The 26,766-nt window shown below is 39.1% G+C and overlaps 1 protein-coding gene across 1 annotated transcript in view; it reads left to right on the top strand.

Moving 5' to 3' along the window:
* Nucleotides 1–6,756: 6,756 nt before the first annotated feature.
* Nucleotides 6,757–26,766, top strand: part of MEP1A (meprin A subunit alpha) — a 39,214-nt gene continuing 19,204 nt past the window's right edge. Inside the window, exons 1-6 of the mRNA XM_028097844.1 lie at nt 6,757–6,825; nt 6,912–6,936; nt 7,022–7,072; nt 11,487–11,527; nt 12,072–12,147; nt 20,220–20,337. Of these exons, the coding sequence (XP_027953645.1) occupies nt 6,757–6,825; nt 6,912–6,936; nt 7,022–7,072; nt 11,487–11,527; nt 12,072–12,147; nt 20,220–20,337 (380 nt within the window). The remainder of the gene's footprint in view (nt 6,826–6,911; nt 6,937–7,021; nt 7,073–11,486; nt 11,528–12,071; nt 12,148–20,219; nt 20,338–26,766) is intronic.

The raw sequence follows: 26,766 nt of genomic DNA, 5'->3' as shown, positions 1-26,766 counted from the left end.
TTATGAAACCTATGAAATTAAACTCATTCTAGGCCTCTGATATGGAGATAGCATAGTCCTCAGTGCAGAAACAATAACAGTTAAAGTACATCTTTACAAAGCATTTGATACATGGGAAAACATTTCTCCATATTTAAAATTCTCTTGACATAGTAATAAAAGAGGCAGAACAAGTCTCACTAGCCCCATATTATAAAAGAATAAACCAAAACATAGATTGAGTATTTTGCCCAATGTTATCCAGTACATTCGTGGAAGAGGTGGGATGTGGACCCCAGAGTTCCTGATTTTTTTAAGTCTATTTTATTGAGATATAATTTACATACAATAAAATCTACCAATTTTAAGCGTACGATCCCTTGGTTTTTGACAGTTTACACGGTTACGTGACCACCAGCACAGGATACAGAATATTTTCATTAGCTCACAAGTTTCTTTTTGTCCTTGATAGTCAGTCTCCTTCTACTCCCACCCTTTGGTCCCTGGCAACTGCCGAATTGGATTCTGTTACTATAGTTGTGCCTTTTCCAGTGTTTGATATAAGTGGAATCATACAGCATATGGTCTTGTATCCGACTTTGAGAGCTTAGCATAATGCTTTTGAGATTTATCCATGTTGCTGTATGTGCCAGTAGTCCAAGTGTTTTTGTTTATTGCTCAGTAGTATTCCATGGTGACAGTATTTTATTGTGCATTCTATTTTATTCTATTAGAAGTCTATTGTGATTTATGAATACATCACAATTTGTTCATCTATTTACCTCTGATCCATCTTTACTTTGGTATCTACTAACATGTTGAGGGATGTTTGACTCTCCCATGATGTTCACCTCTATCTAAGCTCCATGAAGGCAAGGAGAGTGTCTGTCTGATTCATGGCTATTCCCCCAATGCCTAACATGATGTCTGGCACAAAGGATGTGCTCAAGAAAAAAATGTGTGGACAATGCGTGGATGAACAAATGAATGAATGAACACAATATGGCAGTCTAGCTAATCAACTGAGAAGGGAGACTGCCCTGGAAAAAGAACCACATCATTAAACTCATTTTGATAGTTTTCAGGTTCTGGGTACCATACACAACCTCTCTGAGCTTAGTCTTGTAAAATGAGGACAGTAATTCTTACCTTATGAGATTGTTATGAGAATTTAATGAAATGGCTTATGTAAAGCATCTTACACAGGGCCTGCCTGGTCATCGGTGCCTAATAGGTCATCTGGTTATTATCATATTATTTAGATAAGAAGAAATGGCATTCAAGGTAGGAAACTTTGTAGGCAGTTAGCAAACTGCTCTTCCCAGAAATTCAACTGAAAAACCCAAGGGGTGGCTAACGTTCTTCCTTTCCTATTATGTGGAATCACTTAGTCCATCCATTCACAGGCCGTCAGTGACTGGCAACTTGCTTGCATGTTTGTGCAGAGCTGTCCTCATGTGTGTTTTGCAAAGTGGCTGCCACGGTAGTCTTCCTGCTCTCATCATTGGTGATTAGAAGATGAATTTATGTTTACAAATTTGATTCAGCCTATGAATGTGAGCAGACCTGCTCATATTCTCAGCTAGTCTACTTACTTTGACTAATGACCCTCAGAATTTCCAATAATGTCCCCACACAAACCCTCCCATTACCTTCCCCCTGTGCTAATTCAGATTTCTATTAAGGTGTCAGGTAATGCAGCTGGTCCTAAACAGAGCTGCTGGCCACTTGCATGAAAAAATCTGCTGCAAATTCCCATTTGTTTTCTAAGAGGGTTAGCTTTCTTGTTCTCTGGATCAAGTTACACGTGTGACTTACCATCATCTTGCTTCCATTAAATGACCTCAAAACTGAATGACTTCTCCCAGGACAAAGAAAAATCCCCAGACCAAGCCCCACCTATTCTTTCTCCAACATCATCTCTCTCTGAAGAATTTCATCTGTTGGTGCTTGCCTCACCCCAGCCTGTAGCTTTGGCATTATTCTCTATGACTAAACTGTCTCAGTCCTTAAAATGCTTAAGAGTCCAAGAATCCTCAGATGACCAGGAAGGTCTTTGTAGCTAATAATTAAATGTCCCTTTTGCAATTTAAGCTTGCTTCTTTGTACCCTAACTTCGGGGACAGTAGTGTTGAAATAAATTTCCAAGGCTAGATGGAGCCACTCTTGTTCAGGGTGCCACATCAGTAAACCGAACTTCTGTGATCCTTTATGTGCTCCCCTTGACCAGAAATGCAGTGTATCCAGTCAGCCAATCCCCAAACGCCAAGCCAACTCGGGGCTCTATACTTATTTCCTTGCTCCTGATCTTTCTAAATAAGGTCAGATATGCCACCCCAGTTGATCATGCCCTGTTTCTGTGTTGCTGCTTCTAATGCTTTATAAAACTCGTTCTTGCCAAAAATCCCTTGGGAAGAGCACTCCACTGCTTATGAGGCATAGTGCTCCCCCAATCTGTGGACTGTTTTCCCTTGGATAAAAGACATCAAACTTATTGCTCAGTTGTTTTGGTTTTGACATTTCACAGTAGAAAGCAGCTGGACCTCTTTCTCTTTAGAATCACATTTCCTTTCAAAGGAAAGCCCATTCCCAACTGTGTCTTCCTTTTACTCAACAGTTCCCATGTGTTTGGTCTTCCTCTCAGATGCCGAACTTGGCCTCTTGGGCAGTGATGACCCTTGTAATTAGCAGAGGTTATAGACTTTTCCTAAAATCAGGAGGCAATCCTGTAGCTCTCTGCTGAGTCTGTTTCAATGGCAAGTAGTCTATGAGGGCTCAATAAGTGGGAAAAGAATTGGCAAACAATGAAGTAAGCCTCTTGTCTGATAATTCCCCACAGCATGAAATATGGGTGACCAGATGTTCTTTAGGTCCTATAAAGGAAGAAAAGCTGAAGCCAAACCCACTGAATGCCCACCTGGACATGGAGAGGACCTTATCAGGGATCTCAGTGCCCAGGACACTAGGAAGTCTCTGCTTGGCTTTCCAATGGAGGCCGCTAGAATTGGTCTTGGTGCAGTGCAAAATGGAGTTGCCTGTAAAGGTCAGTGGGTCTCCCATTTTCCATGTAGGATTCACCCTCATGCTTATTAAAAATGTGAGTTTTCAAGCTGGTCCCCAGAGAGGCTGTTCCTGGAGGTGTTCTGAAGTGGATTTCTGTACTGAAGATCTTTCTAACTCTTAATGTCTTATATGTCCCCACTAGGAAACTGGAGGCTGCTACAATCTTTTGATTTTCTTATAAAAAAGGAACTGGGGGTAAGCTAACTACTAAGCACAGAGTGGAAGCATCTGGTTAACATCAACTCCCTAGAGCCCTGTTTATCACAGTGTATTCCATAGACTACCTGCAATGGGAATCATGAGGATGTTTATTGAAAATGTAGATTCCTGGCTCTCAGCCCTGACCTGAATTAGAATTTCCAAATTCCAGGCCCAGGAATCTGTACTTTAACACACTTTCCAGGGGATGTTGAAAGACGCTATATAGCTTGAGAACTGTTTTCCTATGGGCTGAGTCTTCTTAGTAAATGGCTGGAGATGGATGCTATGGAATATGGGGCCTCCATGTTGGAGCTTGGTGTCAGAGGCCTCACCCCTGGGCTGCTGGGGCCAGTTGTAGGTAGAGAAGGCTGCCTCTCAGGTGGTATTCTAGGAGCATTGCCAGGAGTTTTGTGGCTTTGGGCACGTTTCTTAATCTTTCTGTGTCAGTTTTTTAATCTTTAAAGAGAGCATAATAGTAGTGCCTGCTAGTAGAATTGTTGTGAGGACTAAATGTGTGATTACACTTTAAATCTTCAGAGCAGTGTCTGGCCCACAGGAAAAACTATGTACATGTCAGTTGCAGCTGCCGCTACTTCCGTTATAATTGTTATCCCAATCTCTGCCATCTAGGGTGTCTGTTCTCTAAAACCCAGGAGTCAGCAAACTGTGGCCCTTTATCTGTTTTTGTAAATAAAGTTTTATTGGAATGCAGCCATGCTCATTCCTTTATATTATTATCTACGGCTGCTCTCCTGCTCCAACAGTAGAGTTGAATGGTTGCTACAAGGACCGTATGACCCACAAAGCCTAAAATATTTACTCTTTAACCCTCTTTAGAAAAAGTTTGCCAACTCTTGCTCTAAATGCCTTTGAGCTCCTGTTAAATGTTGATCACCCGGAGGAACAGCAAAGGCGGTTGTGTCAGAGGTTAACTGGTGGTCTGATAGTCTGTTCAGGGCAAGCCATGTGAGTGAAACAGAAAGTGGCAAGGGGACAAAGCAGAGGGCAGAGAACATCCCTGAGAAGAGCCTGGAGGGATAGGACTTTGCCAGTCTGGACGGGGTCCTGGCCTCAGCTTTTATGAGGCTGGAGCCTGCCTGACAACAGGAAAGGGCTTTCCTTTGCCCACCTGCCAGTGACTTCTCTCTTCCAGTCTTCATACTACTTCCTCAGTTGGTCAGTTTGTAAAATGTCCTCACTGAGATCAAAGCAAACCACAATATCTAATAGCTTCAAAGAAAATTATAGTTTACTGTATTTCATCCAGCATGATTACTAAGTGCCCACTGTGTCCTAGACACTGGGACAGGTACAGAAAATAAAACATGGCCCTTGCCCCGGGGAGTGCCTAATCTATCTTGGAATTGCAAAGCCATAAACTCTTCAAACCCAGGACTTAAGACTCCAGCCTTGTTCATTGGACACCCCGGGACATAAAGTGCCTAGGATTGCAAATAACTGGTAACTAATTAACACCCAGAGTCAAGATCATAAAAAAGAAAATCACCTGGGGCAGGTTATGTCTTTTGAAGACCTATGATCCCAATCAGTGGACGTTTGGCTGAGCAAGAAGTGTGCTGAGCACTGTGTTCTTCTTGCCTGTCTTTTGCCAGAAGGCAGTGTGTGTGGATAGAAAGAGCTATAGTTGCCCGCACACTTCCTATGTCTCTGGAACCTGTGCTTTATGCAGGTTATCTCATTGAATCCTTACACTAATCCCATTAAGTAGGCACCACTGTCCAATTTACACAAGGAAAGCAGGTGCTCAAAATGGCCCAGCTAATCAGTGGCAGAAGTGGGATTTAAATTCCTGTCCATCTGACTCCAAAGCTGTTGTTACAGTATATCATTTAGGTAAGTTTAAGAAGGAAGGGAAAGATAAAAGCATATCAGGGGGCAGGGAAAAGGAGAGAATTCAACAGCCCCACGACTGCCTCTTTGAAGAACTAACATCTGAGATTTAGTAAGAGGGGTACCAAGGCAAGAGTGTTGCCCTTTTCTTTAGAAAACAAAATAGTGAAGCCCTAAACCCCTACTTCCTGGCTCCAGAATGAACAGATATTAAGTCCTTTAATTATATTTAAGAAGTAAAAGTCTCCTGGCTTTTCCTCCCATATGCTCAGAGCCAATTATTCTCATGAAGTTGATGTTTATCAAGTCCATCCCCACCCATTTTTTAATCATTAAGACTGTATTGGCTGACGTAAGCCATGTTAGCTGCTGGGCAAGTTCAGGTTCTTTTGGAGAACACTGGTGGCTTCCCATGGTTGGTGAGTGTGGGAGATGCTCTCTACACCATCTTACAACCTCCTGGTCTGTGGCTATAGTGGAAAGGAAGCCATCACAGATTTCCTCAGTCCATCCGAGGCTGGCCCCTGGCTGTCATGCCTCCAGTTTTATAGTTCAGGAAGTTCCACGTTCTGCATTGGGAAATGCTTTTCTGACAGCAAGTGCTCTTCTGACCACAGGACTGGCCCATCTGCCCCCACAGTAGGTCTGAGGTGGAGCTAGGCAAGCCCTGGACCTTGAAGAGTGCTCTGACACCAAAGAGTCTCATACCTCTTGTATGCAAGAGTTGGAGGGTGTATAAATACATGCAGTACCTCTCTCCAGTACTGCATTCAGTAACATAATGTTGGTAGCTTGAAATTGACCGCAGTGGGGGTATTTACACCCTAGAAATCAGCAAACACTACACATAAAGTCTTGTTCACTCTGAGAACTGATTGTTGAACATTTATCTGTGCATGGCTGAATATACCCCATTTTTTCTTCCAGTATGAATACATTTTTCTAGTTCTTTCCTATTACAAAAAAATACCACAATGAATGTTATATGGTACTTTGTGTACATATGTGTATATTTCTTTGGGCTATATATCTGGAAGTGGACTTTTTAACTTATAAACTATGCACATTTCAACTTATGAGATAGCGTCAGATTGCTGGTCTACCAGCAGTATGTAAGATTTCCTGTTTCCTCACATTCTTGTTGACACTTGGTATGGCCAGCCTTCTTCATTTATGACAAGCTGAGCTTGAGGTGGCACTTCATTGTTATTTGAACTGATATATTTTTTCTTTTTTATGTCCTTTGATAATTGCCTTAAAATATTTCCATAAAATGTTTATTCATTCTTTATTAGATTTAAGTACTTTATGGTTATTTTATAGATTATTTTTATTTCTATTGTGAAATGGATCCTATATCTGTTATATGAACAGTTTTTGTTGCTGTAGAGGAATGCTATGGCTGGTGTATAGAAATGTTACCGATTTTTATATGCTTATGTCAGTATTAACCTTTTCAAACATTTCCCAGGTCTGGGGAGCTTGAGATTTTATGTTAAACTTGGTATCTGTCCTTATAAGCATTAATGACATTTTCTTTGGTTACTTTTTTTAACGCCACGGTACATATGTGAGGGTCAAAGTTTCTAAGATGACAGCCAGGGCAAGGTCCAAAAGGTATTTATCACAATGTGTCTTTGGTAAGTCTGTTCATTCGCAACAATGGTTTGGACGAAATCCACTTGTGTTCTCTCTTTCATCTTGTTTTTTGCCCACATAGCAGCTGTATCAGTAAGTAGAGTTCTGCTTTTCTGGATATTTAGAAATATTAATTCTAGTATATGTTATGTATTTTCTGTATGTTTATTTTCTTTCAGATTAAGCATCTCTCTGAAAGAAATGGTAAGAATCAGTTGAAACGCAGAGTGTTTCTGAACTTTCTTTTGTTCAGCAAGATCAGTAACAATTTTTTTCCTACTTTTAACAGTACATGATGAAGAGTTTCATGAACAGAAGGATATTTCAGAAATCAACTTAGGTGGGTTCAATTTCTGCCTTATTAATGCTTTGAAATAATTTTAAATCTTATGCTACAATTGCTGTAAAGCTCCTGCTTTCATGATAGGGTACTGGGTAACTTTAGGGGAGAAATATCTATTGGTTAGATAGATTCATTAGAATTTATAGAGTTTCTGAAAAATGGAAATGTGGAAAGAGAATGATGGTTGTACCAAATTTTCTAGAGGAACTAGTGAGTACTCCATGGATCTAGAAATACATCACATGATTTTTGTTTATAAAAATGTCAGTTTTCTTGTTTCCATTTTGAAAAAAAGTGAAAGAAAAGTGGATGATTATTCCACTTGCTACATATACACATGTATATATATGTATGTATACATGTGTAGTATATGCCTAAGGTTACATTTAGTGGGGGGAAAACCCTAGCCTTTCTACTGGTGCATCATATTCATTAACACCTGTTTGCTCAGGACATAGGGAAGAGTGTAAAGATGTTTCCATTTCAATGTCTTGTCTACAAACATTTTTCTTGAGGAACTCCATCAGTCTGGTCCATTACTGAGAGGAGAGAGAAGCTGGGTTATCATCTCTTTTCTCTCTCTTATCCTGCTTCTAAAATGAGGGAGAAGCCTTTACATTCTGGGTATCTTTGGTTAGGATTGGCAAGCAGCAGAGATATTCATGATCTTAAACAGCTTACGGTCTACAAAAGCTTTACTATCAATTGCATGTTTATTTGTCAAATACTGCAGTAGAGTAAGGACAGTTATCATTTTGCAGGAAGGGACAGGAATTTCCTTGTTGTTGGCGTGACCTGCCCAGATGGCTGGGCTCAGTGCTATTTGAAGCCTACACAACTGAAAAGACCCATACCTAAGGGATGAACTTCTGTGGCTTTTTCTCATTTACAGGGAAGGCAGACTCATTGATACATAATTGGAAAATCCTGAAATGGTTTTATAGAAATAGTTTGGCAAGGTAAATGGGTGAATGGGCCCCAAGACTTCAGAGCCAGGCATCAAATTATCTCTCCTTAGTGTCAGGCAATCAAGGTATATGGACTCGAGAGAATCTGCTGTAGTTTAAAGCAGGGCTGGGACTAGAATGAGATTTACGATCTCATCCTAATTTGTCTAGACCAAAGAATTCTTTTACCTTAGAATCATTGTTTATGCTTCTTCTCCACCACTCCCTCTGAGCTATGACTCCGATGAAGAAATTTTACCATGTGGGTTTTTTTCTCTTTTTTAGGTCATTCCAACCCAGCTACCAGGATTGTTAGGGTTGGCCACAGAGCCAGATCCTATATCACAAAAACTGTTCAGGAAAAATCACAGAAAGGGAATTGTCACCTTTTCCCCTGTCTTCTCTCCATGCCTCACAATTTAACCTTCTACCCCAAGATTTGTTGCTTTCAGTCTTCTCATTTCAGTAAAAGCAATTCCCCCCTTCTAGATCTGGAGGCTCAGAACTTCTGAGTCTTATCTTTCTCTCAAGGTACACACCATCTATCAGCAAATACTATTAGGTCTACCATCAAATTATATCATGGGTTGCGACTTCTCAACACTTTCTCTTTTCCTGTTCCTCTCCAAGCCATCTGGTCTGGCCAGGTTCTTTCAGCCTTGTAACTGCTCTTGTCTTTCAGCCCTCACCCCGCACAGGCTATTCCTCAGAGTGGACAGAACTCTCCTTCTGATAGGATTCAGGCCATGTTACTTCTCTTATCCAACCTTCGTCTTTCAACACTGGCCAGTACTGATTGACATCTCGTCCAACACAGAACAAAAGCCCTAGAACCTTGATTCCCAAGGTGTGTTCCACAGGCCAGTATCACCTATACCACCTAAGAGTTTTCTAGAAATGCAGCATCTTCAGTCTCATCTCAGACCTACAGAATCAGCACCTCCATGTTGACTGACCCCAGCTGATTCCCTGCACATTAAAGTTTGAGATGAGTTGACCCTGGCCAGCCATCTAATCTCACTTCTTACTGCTCTTCCTCCTACTTTCTTGGGTTCTCCAGCCACCCTGACCCCCTAGCTATTCCTCTACAGAGGTGAGTCTCAGGGTGTGGTCCCCCCACCAGCAACATCAGCATCACCCGAGAACTTGTTAGAAGTGAAAATTCTTGAGCCTTGCCCCAGACTTGCTGACTGAGAAATCCTGAGGGTGGGGCTCAGCTGTCTGGGTTTAACAAGCCCTCAGGAGATTCTCTTGCTAAAGTTTGGAAAGCTGCTCTAAGACATCAAGGCTTTCCTCCCTCTTTTTTTTTCTTTTTTCAGGATTTTATTTATTTATTTATTAGAGAAAATGAGAGAGAGAGAGAAGCAGGCTCCCTGCTTAGCGGGTACCATGGGATCATGATCTGAGCTGAAAGCAGACGCTTAACCAGCTGAGCCACCCAGGCGCCCCTTGCCTCATTTCTATTTGCTGTTGCCTTTGCCCTCCATACTCTTCCTTTATTCCCCACTCCATCAGATTTCTGCTTCAATGCCACCTCCTCAGGGAGGCCTTCCTTGACCGCCCTTTATAAAATATCAAACCCCCTACCCCTCACCACTTTTCTCCCCTACTGTTCTTTTATTATTATTATTTCTCTTATATATTATTTATATAAGTATAAATAATATATTTATATTATTATACCATCTGCTACTCAACATTTATGTGTTTGTCTCTCCTCCCTCCCCAGTCAAGAATGTCACGTCCCTGAGGGCTTTGTTTTATTCTCTGCTATATCCCTCGCATGTAGAATGAAGTCTAGCACACATTAAGTGCTTAATAAGTATATGCTGCCTGAGCAAATTGGTTAGAGAATCTCCTGAGGCTTATTTTTTTTTAATTTTTATTCTTTAGAGAGAGTGTGCATATGTACTTTTCCACATGAACGGGGGGGGGGGGCGGGCAGAGGGAGAGAGAGAGGGAGAGAGAGAATCATAAGCAGGCTCTGTGGACAGGGGGATCGATCCCACAATCCTGAGATCATGACCTGAGCTGAAATCAAGAGTCAGATGCCCAACCAGTTGGGCCACCCAGGTACCCTTCCTGAGGCTTATTTTTAATGGATATATGCTTTTTTGGGAAGTGTTCCCCCCACCCTACTGCTGCACTCTCTTACCCTCCATGAGCCCATCTACACTGACCAACCTGGGGGCCAAGGTCTGAATGAGCTTGTTCATATCACTCTAGAATAGCCCAGCTCTCACCTCCATCCCAAATCCAGGCCAGTGTCAGAAAATGCATGGGTTTGTTCATGACAAGCCTGAGCCAGAGTGTGGATAGATGGGCACATATTACCCCTACTGAAAAAGCAATTCAAAACCTGGCTCCTACTGCCCATGGGGCAGTCATATCAATGCTATTTGTCTTTGTTTAATTGTGCTGCTATTATATACATAGTTTAGGTTTATGGAGGTTAAGAAATATGGGCATGGGGATAGGGATCGTGATGATTTAGTTAGTCATTAGCAAGTGAAACCACGGCTTCTCCCAATACCTAAAACCCCAGTGGGGTCATTTACCATGAATGAGCCCTCAGCTTTGCCAAATGAGACCTCTGTTACCATGTGAGGTTGTGGTGATAACTTTCTAGCTTGATTTCCCAGCTGTAAATCAGGTGCTATTCTCAGAATGAAGTACGATCCACTGACCCTGTTTGAAGTATTTTGTGATTTACAGGGAAGGCTGTTTGTCAAACATGAAGGTTGTCATAAGAAGAGACATTCTTTTAAGTGTTCATAAATTTTTCCCACAAGGATCTTCCCTTTTAAGAATCCTATTTGCAAAAACACTACGTGGCCAGAATCAAGGAATACCATAAGGGAGGAAAGTTTATTATGCTAAGCTCCTGGTAGCAGATATTTGGAGATACAGTTTTTGAGTGGATCTATCCATATTTGCCTGGTCTTTATTGCAAGGGCGTTATCTTGAGCTTGGCTTTGGAGGGTACCATTGTTTTTTCATGGGACAGAGCAAAACCAACCCATTTACCTAGAGTCGCAAAGAAGGATGGAACAATAGCAGAAAGGGCCCCGGATAGGAAGTCAGGAGTTCTTAAGCCCACTCAACTGCTGACCACCTCGTGTGCATTACTTCCTGTCTCAAGACACTCTTGTGCCCCCCTAAAGCACGAGGGGTTTGGAGTCAACGATCCAAAAGATCTCTTCTAACTCATTTCTTACTTTTAAGATTCTTGGACAAGTTTTCTTATTCCAAAATGAAGACAGGATGTGATAATACGTGATATTCATGGGCTATTTACATTTACTCAATTAGAGAGAATTTTGCATTGTTTCCAAAAGACTTCGACCAAAGATTAACAAGCCAAGATTTACAATGGAAAATATTAATTTTATTATGAGAAATGCCTTTTAGTAATGCTCATTCAAATATTTCTTTCTTCCTTTTTTTTTTTAATCTGTGTCTAGCTGCGGGCTTGGACCTCTTTCAAGGAGACATCCTCCTGCGAGTGAGTACCTGCCAAGGACACAGTAACATTCCTCAGAACTGGCTGTTTTTTAGAACTGGGAGGCTCTGCTGTGTCCAGCCCTGGGCTAGGCACTGTGGAGGACATGAAAGAATCTAATCTATCATCTGTACCCACAAGGGCCTCCACTGTGGTTGATGATGACAAAAACAGATGAAAAATTAGCACACAGGACAAAGAATCTCTAATTATCACATTACTTGTTCACCCACTTTTCCTAGTAAGTGAAGAATGAGAGAACGAAATGAACCAATATGTTTAAAGTGGCTATCTCAGTTTTTGGAAATTGCAGATCTTTAAGTTTTGTTCTTAATAATTTCCCTGAAGTTTCCAAGTTGTCTGTGATGAACTTGTTTTGCTTTTGTAATCAGAATACAAACACTATTGTTTGAATTGTATGATAGGTTGTTTGTGGTGTTAAAGTTTAGTGAAGGAGGAGGCCAGGGAGCCTGGAGGACTCACCTTCCATTGTTTTTGATGTAGTGATCCACGATTCATTGTTTCCATCTTTGCCTTATTTCCACAGAACCCCAGAAACGGCCTGAGAGACCCTAACACCAGGTGGAAGTTCCCCATTCCTTACATTCTGGCTGATAATCTGGGTAATATTAATTGTTTTAATTAGGAGTTTTAGATTTTACTCTTCTACCGCCCCCCCCCCCCGCTCCTCCTGTTCATCGGCTTCAGATTGGGAGTAACAGCAAAGCATATGGGGGTTTCCAAGCCCTGATAATTCTTTATCCCATGGGATGAAAAGCATAACATTATATTGACCCAATGCTGCTTAACGAGTCTGAGATACAGTGCATCAAATAGTAATTTTAAAAATTACAGAGTATCAAATAATTTTTAAAAGTACAGACCACATTAACATGTTAATAAAACCAAAAACACCATAAAGAACAAAAATAGAATGAAACATTATGTGGCTTCACAACCATGAAAAACTTATGCTTTAAATAATAGTTTTGTTTTAGTGAAACTAAATATATTTTCAGCATACTGATTTCTTCCCCTTTTGTTATGAGACAAACATTCCACACTTTTGAGAAATAGAAAAGTCTGTACTTCACATGCTCAGAGTCCTTGTTCCTCAGTATTAATAATTTTAATTCTTTTCTCTCTCAAGATAGAGGACTGGTTAAGTTATAGTCCAGTAGTTGTTGGAAATAATACTTGGGGGAAATAAATAAATAAATATTCAAAGCCACATGTGGACACTGGTGACCCCAGTGTCTGACAGCTGGTGACAGAGCTGGTGACTGACAGCTGAGCAGCCACGATGATACAAAGCCTGATGGGGGAAGATCAGAGGAAAGCGGAAACGGTGACAAGCTTGCTCAATCTTAATGCGCTGTTAGGCTGCTCCCACTCTCAGGAGATAGAGTTTATGTTTCAATATTTTCCATCACTGTTATCAGTGCTGATCCCTTTTCTAGAGGAGAGCTACTTATAAACAAATGCTGTTGTTCTCAGTAATTTTTTTGGAAATTTGAGGTTTTATTTATTTATTTTTTATTTTTTTATTATTATGTTATGTTAGTCACCATACAATACATCATTAGTTTTTGATGTGGTGATCCACGATTCATTGTTTTTGTATAACACCCAGTGCTCCATGCAGTACGTGCCCTCCTTAATACCCATCACCGGCTAACCCATCCCCCACGCCCTCCCCTCTAAAACCCTCAGTTTGTTTCTCAGAGTCCATAGTCTCCCATGGTTCGTCTCCCCCTCCGATTTCCACCCCCTTCATTTTTCCCTTCCTTCTCCTGATGTCCTCCATGCTGTTCCTCATGTTCCACAAATAAGTGAAACCATATGATAATTGACTTTCTCTGCTTGACTTATTTCACTTAGCATAATCTCCTCCAGTCCCATCCACGTTGATGTAAAATTGGGTATTCGTCCTTTCTGATGGCTGAGTGATATTCCATTGTGTATATGGACCACATCTTCTTTGTCCATTCATCTGTCGAAGGGCATTTCGGCTCTTTCCACAGTTTGGCTATTGTGGACATTGCTGCTATGAACACTGGGGTGCATATGGCCCTTCTTTTCACTACATCTTTGTCTTTGGGGTAAATACCCAGTAGTGCAATTGCTGGGTCATAGGGTAGCTCTATTTTTAATTTTTTGAGGCACCTCCACACTGTTTTCCAAAGTGCCTGTTCCAACTTGCATTCCCACCAACAGTGTAAGAGGGTTCCCCTTTCTCCACGACCTCTCCAACATTTGTTGTTTCCTGTCTTGTCAATTTTTGCCATTCTAACTGGTGTAAGGTGGTATCTCAGTGTGATTTTGATTTGAATTTCCCTGATGGCTAATGATGATGAACACTTTTTCATATGTCTGTTAGCTATTTGTATGTCCTCTTTGGGGAAGTGTCTGTTCATGTCTTCTGCCCATTTTTTGACTTGATTATTTGTGTTTTGGGTGTTGAGTTTGAGAAGAGGCTTTATTCCCCCACCCCACCCCCTCGGTGTTGCCCGCACACTTGCAAATTCACAGAGCACCCATATTTATTGGAATGTGACTTAAGAAACATCAACTTTTGAGAGCATATTTTTCCCCATTACAATTTTTCTTCTTGTCTGGGCACCTGCGCTCTTCCCCCTTCCATGTCCATCAAGACATAGGCACGCTTTACTGCATCACCAATTTATTCTGGACACTGTGCCTTCACCTAATATTTGGTTTAAGCTTCACCATGCCTCTGTGAGGCGTTAAGTCAGTGCCTCTCAGACTTTTATGTGCATAAGGCTCCCCTGAGGATCTTGTGAAATCCGGGGTGGGGTCTCAGATTCTGCACAATCCCCCAGGGGATGCTGATGTTTTTGGTCTGCTGGCCACAGCTTGAGTAGCAAGGTCTCTTTAGCTGTAAGTTGGTGACAGATCAAGAAAGCAAGATGGAAGGCAGGTGGCCTGAAATAAGGTAGCAGCAGTGAGGACACAGTGGTGGTTCTCAAGTAGTACCAAATGAGAATCACCATTAGTGTTAAAAAAAGGTTCAGGTGCCTGGGCCCACACCATTGCAAAAAGCAAACATCCTAGAGTTTCACATTTGTATGCAATTCTTTTCTTAAATTTACACAGAGTAAAATATACAAATCAGTGTAAAAGTCAATGGCTTTTGATATATACATAAACTTATGTAACCCAATATCCCATCACTCCAGAAATTGCCCGTGTGCTTGTTTCCAGGCAATCCCTACACCCCTCTCCAAGACACTACCATTCTAATTTTTTTCCCCTATAGATTAGTTTTACCTGATTTATAGATAAATGGAATCATTCAGTATGTACTCCTTTGTATCTGGCTTCTTTTGCTTAACATGTTTTTGAAGTTTTTCCATATCGTGGCAGACCAGTAGTTAATTCTTTTTATTACTACTCAGTAATATGGCAATTATTTATCCATTTTTTCAGTTGATGGACATTGGTTTGTATCAAGTTTGGGTTTTTATAATGAAGAAAGCTGCTATGATCATTCTTGTACAAGTCTGCATGGATATATATATATGTGTGTGTATATATATATGTGTATATATATTTTTTCTTGAGCAAATGTCTAGAAATAGAATTGCTTGATCATACAGCAAATATATATTTACCTTTAGTAAAAAATGTCAAGCACTTTTCCAAAGTGGCTATACCATTTTTCCTTCTCATTAGCAATGCAGCAATGTCCCATTTGCTCAACATTTTCAGTAACATTGGTGGTATTAATCTTTTTTAACTGTAGCCATTCTGGTGGTTTTAAATGGAATCTCACTGTGATTTTAATTTGCATTTTCCTAATGACTAATGATATTTCCCACATTTTCATGTGCTACTGGCCATTTGTGTATGTTCTTTTATGAAATGTCTGTTCAACTCTCATCATGCTTTTTTTTTTATCATGTCTGTCTTTTTGTTATTTGTAGAAGAACTTCATATATTATGGATGAAGTCTTTTGTCAGAGATAGATAGATAGATAGATATCTTGAATATTTTCTCCCAGTCTGTGACTTTCCTTTTTTGTTTGTTTTGTTTTGTTTTTGTTTTTTAAGCAGTGTATTGATTTATTAATCTTTTCAAAAAAGTAAATTTTGACTTGTTAATTTTCTCTTTCTTCCCTGCTTTCTATTTTGTTGTTTTTTGCTTGTCTTTAACATTTCCTTTCTTCTACTGAATTCCAGTTTAATTTGCTCTTCTTTTTTTATATTAAAGGTGGAAATTTATATCACTGATTTTAAACCTTCATTTTTCTAATAAGATAATGTTATAATATGGCATTTAAAGCTATAAATTTTATTTGAAGCTCTGCTTTTACTGTTTTCCACAAATTCTGATATGGTTGTATCTTTATTAAAGTTTAGATATGTTCTAATTTCTGTTGCAATTTTTTAAAATCCATGGGTCAATTAGAAGTGTGTTTTTAAATTTACAAATGTCGATAGTGCTTCCAGATATTCTATTATTGATTTCTAGTTTAATTTTGGTGAGGTTTGCAGAGAACATAGTCTATAAGATTTTGATCGTTTGAAATTTACTGAGACATATTTTGTGGCCTATCTTTGTGACTGTTCCACGTGCACTGGAAAAGAACTTAAATTTGGCTGGTGTGGGGTGTGTTATTTTATCAATGTCAAATAAGTCAAGATGATTGTGTTGTTCGAATATTTTTACCTGCAAGGAGTTTTGGACTAATTGTTTTATCTGTTACTGAGAGAGAGGTGTTAAACTCTTTAACTATAATTGTGTGTTTATTTATTTCTTCTTTTAGAGTTTTCATGAAACTGCTCTTTTGGGCAAGCACATTGTTAAGTCATCTTGCTAAACTGACTCATCATTTAGAGAAATTTCTCTTTATGTCTGGTAATCCTCTTTATTTTGAAGTCTACTGTGTCTAATTTAAATATAACTACACCAGCTTTATAAAACTGACTGTTTTCATTGTGTATCTTTTTCAGATTTTTACTCCTATCAATGTCTTTATATTTAAAGTGTCTCTTTTTTAGACAGTATATATTTGGGTCTCACATTTTTATCCAGTCTATCAACCTCTGAATTTCAGTTGGAACATGTGGTCTATTTACACTTTTTTCCGATTTTTTTTTAATTTTAATTTTTTATATTTTTTTAATTTTTTAATTTAAATTCTATTAACATATAACATATTAATTGTTTCAGGGTTACAGGTCTGTGATTCATCAATCTCATATAATACCCAGTGCTCATTATATAACACATACCCTCCTCAGTGTCCATCACCCAGCCACCCCATCCCTCCCACTCCTCTCTCCTCCAGGAACACTGTTTGTTTCCTAAGATTAAGGGTCCCTTATAGTGTGTGTCCCTCTCTGGTTTTGTCTTGTTTCATTTTTGCCTCTCTTCCCCTATTTACATTTAATGTAATTATTGATATAGTTTGATTTAGCACTATCAGTTATTGTCTTCTATTTTTTCTTTTATTTATTCTTTTCCTACCTTTTTTTGGTTAAATCCAATAATTTAATATTTCATTTGGTTCGTGTAGTGGCTTTTAGCTCAATCTCTTTGTATTATTCTGTGAGGCTTTGCTGTAGGGATTACAATTTGTAGCCTTAACATGTGCAATATACTTAGACTTAATATTGTGCCCTTTTGCATAAAATGTAAGCATTTTACAACACTATAATTCCATTTATACCCCTTTATTTTGTGCTATTGTTGGCTTATACTTTTCAACTATATATTTAAAAACCTCATAATATAGTGTTATCATTTTTCTTTTTGCTCTAATCAGTTTTCTTTTAAAATTAATGAAGAAAAGTAGTCTTTATATTTACTTTTATACTTGCAATTTCCGGTGCTGTTCATTCCGCCTGGAGATCTGCGTTCCTATGTGGTGCCATTTCTCTTCAGCCTAAAGAACTTCCTTTAGCAATTTTTTTTTTTTAAGTAGGCTCCATAACCAGCATGGAGCCCAACATGGGGTTTGAACTCACAACCCTGAGATCAAGACCTGAGCTAGATCAAGAGTTGGATGCTTAACTGACTGAGCCACCCAGGTGCCCCTTCCTTTAGCATTTCTTGTAGATCAAAACTGTTGGTGACAAATTCTCTTCTTTCTCCAAAATAACTTCTTTATTGCCTTCATTTTGAAGGGCATTTTTTACTGGAAATAGAGTTTAACAGGTTTTTTTCCTTCCTTAAAGTTGTAATTATTGTCTTTTTCTTTTCCACATTTTATTATGAAAATTTTTAAATATATAAAAAGCTAAAAGAATTGTGCAGTGAACACTCATATACTCATTACCTACATTATACGAACAACATTCTGCTGCTTTTGCTTTATCTTCTCGATCCAACCTGCCCATCTTTCTATCCTTCTATCAATACATTCTATTTCTGATACATTTCAAAGTAAATTTCATGGACCAGTATGCTTTACCCCAATTACTACAGCATGTGTCTCTTTAACAAAAGTTTAATGTTTGTTTATGATTCTTTTTTATATAAAATGTGCATAGAGTAAAATGCATGGAGCCTTAAGTGTACAGTTCAATGAGTTTTAACTATTTATACACCTTGTAATTTATACACTACACTTATACAATGTAAAAATATTCATACAACTCCTATTAAGATATGGAGCATTTTATTTCCCCAGAAAGTTCTCCCATGTTCTTTCATAGTACTCTCACCCTTCCAGAAATAACTTTTTTGTTGTTTTAATCATAGATGAGTTTTGCCTGTTCTAGAGTTTCATACAAATGGAGTCATATTTTATGCTTTTTTTGATTACTCAGTAATTGTTTTTGAGATTCACCAATGTTGTTGTGTGCATCAATAATTTGTTCCCTCTTATTATTGAGTGGCATTCCATTGCATGAATACAGTATATCACAGCTTGTTCAACCGATCTCCTGTTGATAGACACCTGGGTTGATTCTATGCTTGAGTTATTATGAATAAAGCTACTATGAACATTCTTGTACATGTCTGTTTTGAATATAAGTTTTTATAATGTCTCTGGTATAAACATCTAAAGTGAAATTGCTGGGTTATAATATAGACATAGGTTTAGTGTTGGATCTCATTCAAAGTGCTTGTACCATTTTACGAACTTGCATGAACAATGAATGAAAGTTTATTTATTCTACATCCTTGCCAATATTCGTTGCTGTTAATCTTTTTAATTTTAGCCATACTGGTGGACATGTAGTGGCATTTAATTGTTGTTTTAGTTTACTTATTGTTGTTTCACTTTCTTTTTTGTTTACTTATTGGTCATTTGTATGTCTCCCTTTGTGAAATATCTGTTTAAATAGTTTGCTCATTTAAAAAATTAGTATTTGTCTATTCTCCTTTGAGTTGTAGGAGTTCTTTATGTATTCTAGACACAAGTCTTTTGTCAGATATGTATTTTGCAAATATTTTGCCCCAGCTACGTTATCTCTGGTCTTTTTTCTTAAACTTTTGTGACAACTAAGCTGTCTTGGGTACAAATATTCATATTATAGATGCCACTAAGAATAGGTAAAATTTCATGACAGTCCTTCAGTAGGCCTAATGCATACTCTTGTTGTTGTTATCTGTGTTGTTTCCACAAGTAATTTACTGATGATTACATTGAGTATTTATTTAATGACCTTAATATAATCTTATGACATCTGAATTGTGGAATCTCCAGCTTGGTGGTTTATTAAATGAAATAAGGGCCAGGAAAACATAAGGTAAGCACTTGGTAAACTGCCAAGAATTATGAACTCTTTGAGAGAATGCACAAAATCAAATATACAACCAATATAATTCAACATTATATAACCTAGTTTAATTTTTAACTTAGAGCTCTACCTTCAGTCAGTCGATGGGAGGAAAAAAAACAGAACACATACTAAGTAAAATGTAATCTCTGTTCCTCTAGAGTATCTTTCCTCCCCACCATATGCTTGTCTCATGCAATGCCAGGGAGTGTGCACGTTAGGCGAAAGTAAAGACATTTGTCACTGGTCCTAACCTATAGGTTACTAAGCATCTACCGTTCTGGCCTCTTCGGGTCCATTAGGCTTCTGCTGCTTTGGGTCCAAGTTTGAGGTATAAAAATCTTTTCCAAGGTTGTTTCCAGTGCTCCCTGTGTAGTCTTGCCATCTCTCCAGGGGTCTTGCAGGGAAGCAGGGTAAACATCATATGTGCTCCTTATGCTTTCAGAACCCCTAAACCTCTCTAAACTCTGCTCTCTTCCTCCAACAAGAGGGGGTATTTTCTTAGACTGGTGCAAACACCATTCTCGCTGCTTCTTTCCAGGTACTTTATTCACACAGAAGACAGAAATGGCTTGCAGTCACTTCTGTCTTTTGCTCTGCAGCGTGACTCTCCCGAGGCAGTGCACTCAGGATCTCCACTTGAATAAGGAAGAGGAAGGGAGGAAATGAGGAAGTTAGTTTATAATTTTGTTCAGCTACACACACATGAGTGTATTCTTATTTCATAGGTATAGTTACATTATGGATTTAAAGTTTACACTTAATGTTTATATACACGACTACTTTTACAGTTTTAGTTTCCAAGGAATCTGCTTACTACCAAAAAATATATCATGGACCTCTGTGGATTTCATGTGGGGGCAAGATTTTCTCCAACTATGTTATGTATATTATCTAAGATCTAAGTAATGCTCATTGATATTTTTACTGATTTCTGCAGGGCTGAATGCCAAAGGAGCCATTCTTTATGCCTTTGAAATGTTCCGCCTCAAGTCCTGTGTGGATTTCAAGCCCTATGAAGGAGAAAGCTCATATATCATATTTCAGAAGTTTGATGGGTAAGGATGAAATTTTACAGAGTGTGTAATCATGCACCCTTTTGTTTATAAAAGTGATACATATCTTTCAAAAGAAGAAACTGGAAAGACACTAAAAGCAAAATCAAATCTTTCTCTGTGAGTTTAAAGTCTGTAACATTTTTAATGATCTAGTTGGAGAACGAGTTGTTTGGATACTTATGCGCCCCAGGAGATTTATTTCAATTTTTTCCTGGGTTTAGGTCATGTTTTAAATTACAGTGCTTTATTTTTTAAATCAGGTGTATTAAAGTATAAATTATACACCCTTTTTTATGGCACGGGTTTAAATTATGGCGCTTTGTTGGCTGGACCTCTTTGAAAAGTTCTAGATGTAGTTTTTTGTTATTTATTTCCTAGGAGAAATAAAGGGTATATCAAGAAATAAGCTCTTTTTTTCAATGGTATTTATGTCAACCAACCTGGGCTAGATGAGGTTGGGAAGCAAAGCGACCATCTGCTGTGACTGCATGTGTGTGTGTCTTTAGGGCCCACCTGGACACATTTCCTCCCACTGCAGTTCCCCACACTGCCTCTAGGTGTTGCCTGGATTTCGTTATCTAGTTCTGTCGGTGTTTTTGTTCGTCATGGATGGATAGCAGAGATGAGGAAGGAAGTTAGCACACGATTTAGCTTCCTAAGGAAAAAAAAATGCAAAAAACAGCAGTAAAAAAAGTAAAATTGTGATGACCACTTAGATACAAGTAAAGTACCTTTCTTACTTGAGTAGTTGCTTTCTTGGCTCAGACTTTTTATTAAAAATGAAATTTATGTACACCTACTATGTGTCAGGAAGTGTGCCAGTCTCTAGATACAAAGAAGCCTGAGACACGGTCTTAGATCTCACAAGGTTTACAGTTGGCAGTTGGGGGTGGTGGAGAAAAAACAAGTAAATAGTTATATATGCTAAGGGGAGTGCCATGGGCCATAAGAGGACACAGAGGCAGAGGAGAGGGAAGGACAAAATGGGGGTGGGAAGAGAGGGAGAGCAAGAGAGAAAGGGGAAGGAAGAAGAAGGAAGAGAAAGAGGAAGAGAGAGAGAGAAGGAAAAAGCAAACATAAACATGAATCTGGCTTACTTGGAGAATTCATTCAGTTCTGAGTGTCTGAAGCTTCGCATGTAAGGGGCAGAGTGGTGAGCCATGAAGCCAGGATGATAAACAGGAGCCTGGTAATAGATAAACCACGTGTGAGGGAATCCACCATTTAGGGCATGATTCATTATATGTTCAGTTTTCCGTTTTAGAAAGATTACTCTAGCAACAGTGGATGAAGAATTGATGTGTGGGCAAGACTGGTGGCAGCAGACCAATGAAAGAATTGTCCCAATTGTCTAGGACAGAAAGAATAAGGGACCCACAGTAAAGAAGAGGCAGTTGAAATGAAGAAGAGGGAATAGATTTTAGAACTATGAAAACAGGGAGACTTCTCAAAAGCTGGTTGTCAAGTTGATGTGAGGGGTTCAGAAGAAAGAGGAATCAAGGATGTCTCTATGATTTTTGATTCATTCACTGGTGAGTGGTAACTTTATTCACCCAGCTTGGGAATATTGCCAGAAGAACCACTTTAGTAGTAAGATAGTGAATGTGTTTCTGGACATGTCCTGAGATTCTTGTGGATCACAGAAGTGGCGATAACCAGTAGCATTTGCACAGTTTCTTTTTACGTGAAGGAAAAACATGTAAAGTATACCCCGGGCCTCGCCAAGAACACAGATTTAAGAGGTTCTCTGTTTTTGACCTTTTCATCTTGTCCCTTGGCAACATTTGTGCTTCAAGAAAGTACCAAAGCCTTTAATTATTTATTGAGGATTTCAGGAAAAAAAGTTCATTTTCTTAACCTTTTTATTTCCATTTTTAGCTACCACCTTTTCTCTCCTTTTTTTTTCTTAAAAATAAAACGAAGCTAATGTGATCACTTTCCCAAAGTTCTCTTTTTCCTAGTAAAATTCTCGGGGCTTCTTTTCAGTTTGTAACTCAATCCCCAAGTACTTTTTTTTTCTTTTTTTTTTAATTTTCTTATTGTTATGTTAATCACCATATATTACATCATTAGTTTTTGATGTAGTGTTCCATGATTCATTGTTTGTTCATAACACCCAGTGCTCCACGCAGAATGTGCCCTCTTTAATACCCATCACCAGGCTAACCCATCCCCCTACCCTCCTCCCCTCTAGAACCCTCAGTTTGTTTTTCAGAGTCCATCATCTCTCATGGTTCCTCTCCCCCTCTGACTTACTCCCCTTCATTCTTCCTCTCCTGTTATCTTCTTTTTCTTTTTTCTTAAAATATGTTGCGTTATTTGTTTCAGAAGTACATATCTGTGATTCAACAGTCTTGCACAATTCACAGTGCTCACCGTAACACATACCCTCCCCAGTGTCTATCACCCAGCCACCCCATCCCTCCCACCCCCAACCACTCCAGTAACACTCAGTTTGTTTCCTGAGATTAAGAATTCCTCATATCAGTGAGGTCATATGATACATGTCTTTCTCTGATTGACTTATTTCACTCAGCATAACACCCTCCAGTTCCATCCACGTCGTTGCAAATGGCAAGATCTCATTCCTTTTGATGGCTGCGTAATAATCCATTGTGTATATATACCACTTCTTCTTTATCCATTCATCTGTCGATGGACATCTTGGCTCTTTCCACAGTTTGGCTATTGTGGACATTGCTGCTATAAACATTGGGGTGCACGTACCCCTTCGGGTCCCTACATTTGTATCTTTGGGGTAAATACCCAGTAGTACAATTGCTGGATCGAATGGTAGCTCTAATTTCAACTGTTTGAGGAACGTCCATACTGTTTTCCAGAGTGGTTGCACCAGCTTGCATTCCCACCAACAGTGTAGGAGGGTTCCCCTTTCTCCACATCCCCACCAACATCTGTCGTTCCCTGACTTGTTAATTTTAGCCATTCTGACGGGTGTGAGGTGGTATCTCATTGAGGTTTTGATTTGGATTTCCCTGATGCCGAGCGATGTTGAGCACTTTTTCATGTGCCTGTTGGCCATTTGGATGTCTTCTTTGGAAAAATGTCTGTTCATGTCTTCTGCCCATTTCTTGATTGGATTATTTGTTCTTTGGGTGTTGAGTTTGATAAGTTCTTTATAGATTTTGGATACTAGCCCTTTATCTGATATATCATTTGCAAATATTTTGGTTTTGTGGACTGTTTCTTTTGCTGTGCAAAAGCTTTTTATCTTGATGAAATCCCAATAGTTCATTTTTGCCCCGGCTTCCCTTGCCTTTGGCGATGTTTCTAGGAAGAAGTTGCTGTGGCTGAGGTCGAAGAGGTTGCTGCCTGTGTTCTCCTTTAGGATTTTGATGGACTCCTGTCTCACGTTTAGGTCTTTCAACCATTTGGAGTCTATTTTTGTGTGTGGTGTAGGGAAATGGTCCAGTTTCATTCTTCTGCATGTGGCTGTCCAATTTTCCCAACACCATTTGTGGAAGAGACTGTCTTTTTTCCATTGGACATTCTTTCCTGCTTTGTCAAAGATAAGTTGACCATAGAGTTGAGGGTCCATTTCTGGGCTCTCGATTCTGTTCCATTGATCTATGTGTCTGTTTTTGTGCCAGTACCATACTGTCTTGATGATGACAGCTTTGTAATAGAGCTGGAAGTCCGGAATTGTGATGCCGCCAGCTTTGCTTTTCTTTTTCAGTATTCCTCTGGCTATTCTGGGTCTCTTCTGGTTCCATACAAATTTTAGGATTATTTGTTCCATTTCTTTGAAAAAAGTTGATGGTATTTTGATGGGGATTGCATTGAATGTGTAGATAGCTCTAGGTAGCATTGACATCTTCACAATGTTGGTTCTCCCAATCCATGAGCATGGAACGTTTTTCCATTTCTTTGTGTCTTCTTCAATTTCTTTCATGAGTATTTTATAGTTTTCTGAGTACAGATCCTTTGCCTCTTCTGATAAATTTATTCCTAGGTATCTAATGGTTTTGGGTGCAATTGTAAATGGGATCGACTCCTTGATTTGTCTCTCTTCTGTCTTGTTGTTGGTGTATAGGAATGCCACTGATTTCTGTGCATTGATATTATATCCTGCTACTTTACTGAATTCCTGTATGAGTTCTAGCAGTTTTGGGGTGGAGTCTTTTGGGTTTTCCACATACAGTATCATATCATTTGCAAAGAGTGAGAGTTTGACTTCCTCTTTGCCGATTTGGATGCCTTTGATTTCTTTTTGTTGTCTGATTGCTGTGGCTAGGACTTCTAATACTACGTTGAATAGCAGTGGTGAGAGTGGACATCCCTGTCGCGTTCCTGACCTTAGGGGAAAAGCTCTCAGCCTTTCCCCATTGAGAATGATATTCGCTGTCGGTTTTTCATAGATGGCTTTTATGATATTGAGGTATGTACCCTCTATCCCTATACTCTGAAGAGTTTTGATCAAGAAAGGATGCTGTACTTTGTCAAATGCTTTTTCTGCATCTATTGAGAGGATCATATGATTCTTGTTCTTTCTTTTGTTAATGTATTGTATCACGTTGATTGATTTGTGGATGTTGAACCAGCCTTGCAGCCCAGGGATAAATCCCACTTGGTCGTGGTGAATAATCCTTTTAATGTACTGTTGGATCCTATTGGCTAGTATTTTGGTGAGAATTTTTGCATCCAGGTTCATCAAGGATATTGGTCTGTTTCTCCTTTTTGATGGGGTCTTTGTCTGGTTTTGGGATCAAGGTAATGCTGGCCTCATAAAATGAGTTTGGAAGTTTTCCTTCCATTTCTATTTTTTGGAAGAGTTTCAGGAGAATAAGTATTAATTCTTCTTTAAATGTCTGATAGAATTCCCCTGGGAAGCCATCTGTCCCTGGGCTTTTGTTTGTTGGGAGATTTTTGAAGACTGCTTCAATTTCCTTAGTGGTTTTAGGTCTATTCAGGTTTTCTATTTCTTCCTGGTTCAATTTTGGTAGTTGATACATCTCTAGGAATGCACCCATTTCTTCCAGGTTATCTAATTTGCTGGCATAGAGTTGCTCATCAATCCCCAAGTACTTGATGAAGGGGTAGGTCAGCTTTGAGGACCATTGGCTGCAAAACCTGAGTCTGGCAGATTCTTACTGCCTTTGGCCAGGAGGTGTCTCTCCTACATTTAAGTAAGGGGAAGAGAAAGGGGAGGAAAGAAGATGGTCTGGAGAAATAAACTGCAGTAAAGTGCCCCAAACCCTTCAGGGCTCTGGTCCCGCTGAAGCAGGACATTAACTGGGCTCTTTTAGAAAGACAAGGGAAAAGATTCAGAGCTGCAGAGTTGTGGCATTTTTGCAACTTACACGTTTCCATTGGAGTAGGGATTAAAAAAAAGAGAGAGAAATAGTAAGTGCTCCTCTGGATTTTGGATATTTCACAGTCAACCAATTTGGTAATGAAATGCCACTGTCAGAGAGGCAAATTGATCATGGTGATGTTTGCATAGCTCAGTGAAGTTACAAAAGATCACTGATTGTAGTCTTAAAATTGGTGAATTTCATGGTATGTAAATTATGCCTTAAAATATTATTAGAAGATAATTAAGATGGGCCTTTGACTATAAATCAAATCCATGAGCATTTGAAGGCATATGATATTAGCAATCCATGGGGGGGGGGAATGGTAGGTAAGACAATGTGATTATCACCAAAGAACTTGGAATCCATCAGTCACATTTAAAAGTATGAGCAAATCTCTGATTCTGCTGAGCACTGATTAGAGTATAGATTTTCTTCCCCACCTTAAAGCAGATAAGGAAACAATTCGTGGAAAGCTCTGGATTTGCTTACTAGAGGTGGAAGGCTGGATTTATGAAGAAAGACAAAAAAGAGTTGGGAAATAAAGGGGGCAAGAGGCTGCACCATGAGGAATTTGGATAATCGGCCAGCAGTTCCTGAGTCCACTGTTTTCTGTGGGAAGTTATAGGTCCTTCTCACCTGGAGCGCTTCAGAAATGGTAGGCAGCCAGTTCTGTGCTTTCGTAATGCTGCGCATCGGCTGACAGCCAAAGAAATGGACTTACTTCTTTAATAAGGTTCTTTTTCACGATTATAAAACTGACACCTGCTCATTATAGGAATTGTGGAAATTTGTTTCCGTATAAAGGAGAAAATTTAAATCAACCATAGCCACCACCCAGAGACAACTTAATATTGTGGTACAAAAGCAATAGTGTTATTCTGTGGAATGCCCTTTGGGTTTGTGAAGGTGAGAAAGAGTGCTAATTTTTATGTCTTTCTACTTGGTGCATTCTTAGGATTGATTTACCTCTGAGTGTATTATTACTTCAATAATGGACCACCAGTTCTAAAGCCTGCTTGTTATTCCCTCCAGGAAATGTTGCTCATTTAACCAGTCTCCTATTTTGAACTATTAGCTTATGAGAATGCTATTGATAATTTCTTTTTTTAATCAA

This window comes from Eumetopias jubatus, unplaced genomic scaffold (assembly GCF_037043125.1).
Source record: "Eumetopias jubatus isolate StellerSeaLion01/CBP00866 unplaced genomic scaffold, mEumJub1_p1.0 scaffold_6, whole genome shotgun sequence".
Taxonomy (NCBI): Eukaryota; Metazoa; Chordata; class Mammalia; order Carnivora; family Otariidae; genus Eumetopias; species Eumetopias jubatus.
The sequence above is the reverse complement of the archived record's forward strand: the minus strand, read 5'-3'. Positions and strand labels throughout refer to the sequence as shown.